At 43.2% G+C, this 9,441-nt stretch overlaps 1 protein-coding gene across 1 annotated transcript in view; it reads left to right on the forward strand.

Annotated features, from left to right (window-relative positions):
* GLIPR2 (GLI pathogenesis-related 2) overlaps positions 1–8,875 on the forward strand; it is a 26,583-nt gene extending 17,708 nt beyond the window's left edge. Inside the window, exons 4-5 of the mRNA XM_009998295.1 lie at positions 7,537–7,614; positions 8,593–8,875. Of these exons, the coding sequence (XP_009996597.1) occupies positions 7,537–7,614; positions 8,593–8,753 (239 nt within the window). The 3' untranslated portion in view covers positions 8,754–8,875. The remainder of the gene's footprint in view (positions 1–7,536; positions 7,615–8,592) is intronic.
* The last annotated feature ends 566 nt before the right edge of the window (positions 8,876–9,441 follow it).

Below are 9,441 nucleotides of genomic sequence, written 5' to 3' on the forward strand. Positions count from 1 at the left end.
CAGCAGGCTCTTCCTTCCTGTCTCCTACAGTGGGCAGGGCTCATGCCTTAGCCTGCTGAGACAGCAGGTGGGATGTATTAAAAGTGACCATTTGCTTGCTTTATTCCCACCTACCACTAGAATTTCCAGCACTGCTTCAGGGAGACAGAATCTCATTTCTACAGGCTCTTTAAAGGACCTGGACATTTGAGTGAGTTTTAGACACAGTGAATCCCCTTAGTTCCTCTGCAAGTGCCAACTCTGGTCCCTAATGGGTACTTTTTCATGTTGAAAAAGAACCCAGGGTGGAAAAGTACAACTTGATCTACACATATTTGGCATTCTGCCCGTTGCAAGAGTCTGAGGCAAGGGTTCAGAGCAGCATGGGAAAACACAGATGTACAGCAAAGTTTGCAGAGTGCCTATGACTCATTGCCTGAGCTTACTTCTTCCTTCTTGTTTTTCCTAATGGCCTGTGCTCCTTCCCCCCAAGTTAAAGTCACAGAATTCCCATTTAGAGAGCTGGAAACAAAACACAAATGCCTGTCTTTTTTTGGATCCCATTTGTTGTCTTCAGTGCACTGTTTCCATACATAACTTGCCAGATTGGAGCAATTTTGTTACTAGTTTTTTATCCACAGGATTGAATGACTTACTGAGAAAATTAAGATACATCCCCTTTTGTTCTGTAAAACACTTCTACATTTCCTATGTAGCAGGATCATTCAGAGTACCAGAATGAGAAAAATAGCTCTTCAAAGAAAATTATTCTCTTGCTTGGGCTTAGTCTTCGTCTCTGTGGAGCTGGTTCATTCTTCCTCTTTGTTTCTCATATAGTTCCCCTTGGATAGTCAATGTGTACCCTGCTCAGTGAGCCTGAAATTTGTATTAAGGCATCCATTCAAGGGCTTAACAAAGGTGGGCAGCATCTTCTGGTTTCTTTCCCAGATAAGGCAAAGCTCAATAATCTTTCAGCATACTCTGTATTCTCTTTTAAAAAGCGATGTTGTTGCTTATTTTGGCTCTTACCAAGTTTTGTAATCATACTAGAAGATGAATTTCTTTTTTTGTGAGAGGATTCAGGTTTTCAGCTATAAGAGACTTTTAGTTTGACCCCTCTCTCGATACAAGAATATCCTGAATTGTGTTCAGGATTTTAGAGTGACGTAGCCTAAAGCTGTTGCTGGAAATACGTTTATCCCTGTAATCCAATAAATAGTTGTCAGCTGTTTCCTCCCTCCAGGAGGAGCTGCTCTGTGGCAGGCTTCTCTTTGTCTGTGTTCAAATAAGTGAGCTGTCATCTGCCACTAAAGGGAGGGACCGCAGCCTGCCTTGGCAGCTGGAGCATGTCAGGCTTCTCAGGAGCCTCATCTCATTCCTCATGTGTCGGGAGGCTGGAGGCAAGCACTGGAAGACTCAATTCTGGTTGGGATGGCTGGTGTGATTGGGAAGAATGTGCCATTTTGCCTGTGAGAACACTGCAGCTCATGAACCCAGAGAGTTCCTAAGAGAAATTCACTGTATGTGAGGAGGGACCTCGGTCTGCCTGCAGATCAGGCCTAGCTGAGCACTATAGAACCCTCTGCCCCATGCTCTGAGAGCCTTCTTTGGTGCATCTCTTGCTGTCTAACACCAGGCTTATACAGCACTGTAAAATAAGGACCAGCATGAGGAATGCTGGAAGTAGAGGATTACTTCCCAAAACCATTAGTATGACTTTGATCTAGGTAGATATTTTATTTCTGAGGGAAATTTAAATCTACCTGCTTTCCCCTCAGACTGGTGGAATTAAAGCTGTAATAACAAAAGCTAGAAAAAAAATGATTCTGAGGTTTGGGGTACCTGGTTTTAAGTAGATTGCCATGATGCTGCCCATCCTCAGACAGAAATATGTCCTGTGTGATTTCATTATAATGTTTTTAGCAACTTACTCAGTGGGATTACTTGATGTAAGGATTCTTTTAGTATGAGGAGAAACAGTAAGGCTGGGCCCAGATAAATTAAATGTTATGGGGAGCAGAATACAGTAGGGCTGCCACAGCTTTGTGCCCCCCGTAGTGAGGCTAAGAGTATTTTCAGGCTGGCACACACAAACACACATATCCAGCATGTACATGTGTGTATGTGCAGGTGGCCACACAGAGCAGCACAGAGAGGTGCAGTCAGCATTCACAGGAGCAGCACCACTGGCCTCCTCCTCTTCCCCTTTCTGTTTCATGGCTGATCATGATGAAGCCTGGTCACAGAGTCACTGGAGTCAGAAGGGACCTCTAGAGATCATCTAGTCCAACTCCCCTGCTAATGCAGGATCCCCTAGAGCACATTACACAGGACTGTATCCAGGTGGGTCTTGAGTATCTCCAGAGAAGGGGACTCCACAACCTCCCTGGGCAGCCTGTTCCAGTGCTCTGTCACCCTCACAGTAAAGAAGTTTTTTCCTCATATTTAAACGGAACTTCCTGTGTTCCAGCTTGTGCAATATATACAAATAATATGCACATATGAATATATGTTTCCAGTAATGTATTCATATATTTATAAGCATGTATATTTTTATAGCATAAAATAATTTATCTAATATAGACACTTCTGTAATGGAAGGATAATTCCAGTGTGGATCCGTGCAGCAGCTGGGCTTAGACACTGTCTGCTTAGTAGCTCTCTCTATATCCCAGTCTTCCCAGCTACTGGCACCTGGACATACAAGCCTATGAGGATGCATTTCCACTCCAGTTGCTGGTACAGTGCATCTTGCACACAGGCAGATCCCTGGTCATTGGCCAGGATCCCCCTTGACCCTGTGGGGACCATACACTTCAGCACCTCCTCTCAGGCCACCTCACCTGTTCCCAGCTAGTCCAGCTTGTGCTTTGCTAGTCACACCTGCACTAGTGCTCCAGTTGCTGGCACCACAGACACCCAGATCCCTGCAGCCCTTGGCCGATATCAGTTGTTGGCACTAAGACACCCCCCCCTCCCCTCCCATCCACACAGGGTAAAGGTTCTCTTCCACAAGAAATGTAAAAATTTAATGAGACAACAGGACACCTGATGAGATGCAGGGTAAGGACAGACAAGAGTACTGATGCCTGTTTACACACAGTGGCCCCTTTTCCCCCTCTTTCCTTCAGAGACTGGTATCAGCAGAACTTTTTACACCAGGACTGTTAGTCCTATGAATGGCATGACCTCATATGGTCAATCCTCTGGCCACATGAGGCAGCTCAAGACATGGTCAATGTGTCCATGTTACTAGTTCATAGCTTGTGCAAATAAAGTAAAATCACTGTGATGGTTCTGGACCTAGTTTTGGGCAGAAATACACTTGGGTATTAATTCAAGGATTGCTTTACCATTTTGTGTGATGTAGCTATGTCCAGAGGCATGGTCCTGATGATACTCATTAGAGCCTGTTCCAAAATTAACATCTCCTAAGTCTAACTGAGTAGGTCATCAGTCAGCTATCATTGGAAGGGTGGAGTCAAACTGTTTCCATACAGAAAGTGTTGAAAGTGTGAGTGTGGTTTACAGCAATATAAAGAGGAAGGATATTTTTTTTTTTTTAAGTAGCAATCTACTGACTGGTTCTGCAAGCAGAGCAACAGAAGAGAAGCTGCAGTGCTGACTGCAGGACAGATCTGTGTGCTTTTTCTAGAAGTAAACTTCAATCATTTATGCTATGATTTGAAATGAGGGCTGAGAGTGAAACTTCTTTCCTTCTGATTGAAATGCATTTTGAACAAGAATGAACCCCTCACTCTGAGGGGGCTTTGGGGAACGAGGAACTGTTTTCAATGAAACATTTAAATGCAAGGGAAAACAGACATTATATTTAAGTTTGTCACTTACTCTGTAATAATTTGAAATGGAAATTCTGTGGTCAGTTCTCTGAACCAGCAAGTATGAGCGTGCAAGTTGCTGCTAAAGCAGGTGGGCTCAGTGCTCTGGCGACCCCTCTGCTGTTCTCTCTCAGGTCATTTTCTCTAGGCTCAAAACAGAATTTCCCTTAGCCTCCTGTATATCAACCGTCACTTTCAACACTGGCTTGGCTTGTGTTCCAGCACTGCACTGCTTACTGCTCCCAAAGAGGCAAAGAACCAGAAGGAACAGACTTGAGAAGTGGCTTTGTGCAAACCACTTGAAGTTCAACCAGGCCAAGTGCAAGGTCCTGCACCTGGGTTGGGGCAATTCCAAGCACAAATACAGGCTGGGTGGAGAATGGATCAAAAACAGCCCAGAGGAGAAGGACTTGGGGGTGATGGTGGATGAGAAGCTCAACATGAGCTGGCAACATGTGGTTGCAGCCCAGAAAGCCAACTATGTCCTGGACTGCATCAAAAGAAGTGTGGCCAGCAGGACAAGGGAGGTGATTCTCCCCCTCTATTCTGCTCTCATGAGACCCCACCTGGACTGCTGTGTCCAGTTTGGGAGCCCCCAACATAAAAAGGACAAGGAGCTCATGGAGAAAGTCCAGAGGGGGGCCACGAAGATGATCTGAGGGCTGGAGCACCTCTCCTACAAGGACAGGCTGAGAGAATTGGGGTTGTTCAGCCTAGAGAAGAGAAGGCTCTGGAGAGACCTTAGAGCAGCCTTCCAGTATCTGAAGGGGCTACAGGAAAGCTGGGGAGGGGCTTTTTATAAGGGCTTGCAGTGAGAGGACAAGAGGTAATGGATCAAAACTGGAAGAGGGGAGATTTAGATTAGACATTAGGAGAAAATTTCTTTAGTGTGTGGGTGGTGAGACACTGGAACAGGTTGCCCAGGAAAGTTGTGGTAAACCCCATCCCTGGAAGTGTTCAAGGCCATGTTGGATGGGCCCCTGAGCAACCTGGTCTAGGGGGAGTTGCCCCTGCCTATGCAGAGGGTTTGGAACTAGATGATCTTTAAGGTCCCTTCCAACCCAAACTATTCTATGATTCTATGAAAGCTGCCTTGTCCTTTGGTCACCTTCTCTTTCGCTAGGAAGAAGTCAGTCCTTCATTTCTTACAGCCTATTATGCAATGACCCTTTCAATTCAAGGAGGATGACAACAGTGCCACATAATGATGACCTGCCCCTGCAGATGAATAAATGGAGCATAGCTATCAGTGTCTAGGCTTTTACTGCCTGGCTGCAATAAATGGCAAGCATTGATTCCCAAAAGCTGGGAATTAACACCTAGTTGGTGCTACCCATCTATGCCCATTGTCTTTCACATACAAGACTGAGGTAGTCTTACCTGATGCCATTGCCATCTCCCTTGAATTAAAGTGTCACAAAATCATCATATGATGGTATTCTTTAGTTTATTTATTTATTTTAATAAATAATTATGAAGAGATAATGTGTTTGTCAAAACTCCTATGTGTGTTGCCACATTTCCATTATGGAGATTTCAAGTTCTTGCCATGTGGAGCCTGGGTACACTTCTTAGGCCTGCAGTAAGCAGAGTGGGAATGACTTTCTCTTGAACTGCTCTTCATAGCTTTGAGGTCTAGGGTGGGACAGGATGGTGGTTTTGGGGTTTTTTTACTGTGTGCTTTTTCTTTTCCCCTTGAATTGCATAAAGATTGCTCTTTGCACGTTTTTCAGTCTTCCTTTTAGCTGTAGCATGAGTAACAAATGCACAGGTATTTTATTTGCAGTACAGACTTCAGCCATAGAACAGGTCAATAGGGTTTGTTGGTTTGTGCAGGGAAGGAAGGAAAGAAGCAAGAGAGGTTTTGCCACCGTTTTAGGCAGAAAATATAAACTGACTTTACTAAGAGATCACCACTCCTGATAACCAGTGTGGCATAGATAAGCTCATAAAACTTTCAGTTCACAAACCTCTCAAGAGAAGGCATTTCATTTCATATTTTATTTTCAGTGACAGTTCTGGCAGGCAGCTTGCCAGGCTAGCAACACCATCCTCTTAGCAGACTGCACTCATAAAGCAACTGAAGTTTCAAGGAGTTAACAGCTCAGTGCCTGACTTCTTGAACAGTGCAAGTTTAAGACTTTTTGCTGCAAAATAGCAAAACATTGAGTCACTGCTGTTCTGCAGCCAACAGTTCACCAGGGACCAGCGTTCTTCATGATGGTAGGCTTGACAGCATTGGCAGCTTGCTATGAAATCAACTTCCTGGAGTGCTAAGCAGAAATTTCATTATTGATGTAGTTCAGGGGAAAACCTGCCCCTTTTTATCCTGCAGTGTTTGACACAAGATTTTCCTAACAACCAGTAATGGAAAAGAAGTAACATTTGACTTTTGAGTACATAGCATCTGCAAGTTCTGGGCTGAGCTCCTGCCTTCTGTGCTGCCTGTTCCTCTGGATCCATTGCAGATTATCAGAATGTCCTCCTTTCATCAGAAAACAAGGCAGGATTATTTATTTGGCAAACATCAGCCTTACAGACCCACAGACATGTAGTGCAGCATCACTGGCCGTAGTCATAGTCCCTATACAGCTGTGAAAGCCTTTGACAAATGTGCTGCACACAGGGACTTCCACGTAGCAGCAGCTCCATGGCATGTATATTGGAGGTGTCTGACTGTAGTACCCCAAGTTAGAATGCCTCAAAGTGGACAACCAAAGTGGCTGAAGTGCTAAGTAAGAACCACTGAAAATAAATGCACTCAGAAATTTGAAGTATTAAATGTCGATGAGAGCATGGAAAACTATAGAAGTGTCATTTTGCTTTACTTTGCTTGGAGCTGTAAGGGAATAGCTTCATACACCACAGGTGGGAGACCTCCCTGTAGAAAAGGTCCTTGTGCCCTTTTGCTCAGAAAATCTGGCAAGGGTTCGTTTAAGTCTTTTCAAACATGTTCCAAGAGGGAAGAGCTGCTGAAAGCTGTATATAGAGTTCTAATGACAGGAGCACCCATCTAAGGAGAGGGAGAAGTGTCTTCACTACCTGCCAGGCTGAAAGGTAGAGGTGATTGTGGGCAGAAAAAGAAGTAAACTCAATGTGTTAAATTGCCAGATTATTTCTCTTGAGTACTAAAGGGATTTCCACCTCAACTCAATCCAAATGCTGTGCCACACAGACCTCATGTCCCAGGTTTTTTCTGACTTCAACGCTGTAAAGTTTTAACCGCAGGCAAGAATTGGTGGGTGGTTCTGTTTCCTGATCTGTTGGTGATAGTATAGTGCTCTTCATCAGCTCTGTCCTACCAGGCGAGCACCTTGCTGCAGAACTCTTCCTGGAGTGGGATGAACTCTACCTGGTTCTACAGCTGTTTTGTGGGTGGCCTGCCCAGGCGCTGAGCCAGGCTGTGCTGGGCAGGTGGGTCCTGCCACTCTGCTGGAGGAACTGATGCACTGAGAGAACTCAAGTCATTGATGACACCAGATGCTTAACCAAAAGCATTGGACTAATTAGTAATTAAGTAGCAACAACTGTATTTGCTAAGTTACATGTATTGCCATGTTACCTACATTTCAAAAACGTTTCAGTAAAAAGACTGTTTCTCCATGTTCCTAGAAGTTCTTGCCAACTATTAATGGAAGGTCTTGCAGGCCAGCTCTTAGGTGAGCTGCACCTCTGTGTTTATGTCATGACTCCACAGCAGATTTCTTTTGTCTTTCAGGAAAGGATGTGGCTGACAGATGGTACAGTGAAATAAAGAACTATAGCTTTCAAAACCCAGGGTTTTCTTCTGGGACAGGTAAGTTCAGACTGGGTCCTATTTCTTCAACAACACAACCTTTATTTTAAGAAATTGGCTAGCCAGCTTGGATTTTTTATTTTTGTATGTTTAAAAAAACCTACCTTTACTTCTTAGAAAAAAAAAAGATTTTTTTTTCAAATGTTTATGTTAGAAACTCACAAAAGGGTAAAAGGAAATGGAAAAATGAGGAAATATGCAAAAATTGTGGGATTTTTTAATGCTGTATTTTCCCACTGACTCCTAAGTTCTTAGAAGGCAACTTTATTTAAGGGAAGTCAATTTGTAGAAAATACTAAATTGGAATCATAAAGATGTCTCAGTAACTGTACTATGCTGTTGTTTGCATAGACACTGGTCTTCTACTGAGTTATATCACTCCAATCACAGAGATAACTTGACATTTAATTTGGAGATCCGCCGCAGGCCTTTGGCTGCCTATTGGCAGTCCAGCATTGAATGAACATAGGAATATTGTTCCTTGAGTAATGATCAAGCAGGTGATACACCCAAGCTTCTTTCAGATGAAGAAAATGAAGTCCTTCTCCCATGGGGTCTGTCTGTGTACAGAAGCCACAAGGCCAGTGTTACTTTGAATAGTTGCAGTCGAAGTCACTTGGGGGAGTACAAAATGGTCAAGGTAATTGCTCATCACTGTGAGAAGTGCTAGTCACACTGCAGGGAGTAAAGACCATGCTTTCCTTGACAAGTTCTGTATCAGATACTCATCAAACTACTTGTTTCATGGTTCTCGTTCTAGGTATTCTTGGATATAGGACATGGAATTGGGAACAGTAGTGTGGAACCAGATCAGGCTTTTTCAGTACGAGATGCTAAATGTCTTTTTATGTCCTTGTTCTTCTGTTGGAGAAATAAACTGGTTTATATTGTTCTTTCTTTCCCCCCCTCACAGGTTAAAGGGAATGCTGTAGGTTTAGTATCTAAAATTAATGCATGTGCTTGTCTCACTCTCCTCAGGTCACTTCACAGCAATGGTTTGGAAGAACACAAAAAAGATGGGAGTCGGAAAAGCATCTGCTAGTGATGGCTCCACATTTGTGGTGGCTAGATATGATCCAGCTGGAAATGTAGTCAATCCAGGCTATTATGAAGAAAATGTCCTTCCTCCAAGAAAATAACATTTATTTTTTTTTTAAGGTAGTCTTATTACTTAATGGCAAGTGAACCTGGATTTGGACTTTACAGTGTTTAGAATGAAGTAGGATTCAATGAAATTTCCTGTTGGATACTGCCGTTCACTTCTCATGATAGAGGAAGCAAATTCATGTTGCTTAATGTGATCTGCACACCTGGTCCCTGTTGTTTCTGAGGGAGCTTCAGTTTATGTGAGGAGGAAGTATATGCAGCATTTCTGAGGGGTAAAATTCATAAGAGTTTCTTTTTTTTTTTTTTTAATACTTTGCATGAATTCTGTGTCAGCATGTGAGTAAGCACATGTTGGATGTCTCTTTTTAAGCAGGCACATTTATAGCTTTCTGTAAACTGAAGAGACCAGCTTGTAATTATATCACATACTCCCAGTTTTTAAATAACTGTAAATTCTTTGCTCTGTCTATATCTCCTGCTGCTATGGGACTCACTCTCTGCAGATGGAACAGACGCAAAACTTCCCGTATGAAAGGTACATGTGGAAAAAACGTAGTGGCATTCAGACCTGTAGGTTTTTTGTTAAGAGGATCTCACAGAACACTAAAATGTCACTGGCAAAATGGTATCTGTCTAGCAAGCTGTAACTGATGCATGGCCTGAAAACTACTAAAAAGTTGTAAATCCTAGCCTTGCATTTTTAGGTGCTGATATTTAAAA

This window comes from Chaetura pelagica, unplaced genomic scaffold (assembly GCF_000747805.2).
Source record: "Chaetura pelagica isolate M959 unplaced genomic scaffold, ChaPel_1.0 scaffold565, whole genome shotgun sequence".
In the NCBI taxonomy this organism is placed as follows: Eukaryota; Metazoa; Chordata; class Aves; order Apodiformes; family Apodidae; genus Chaetura; species Chaetura pelagica.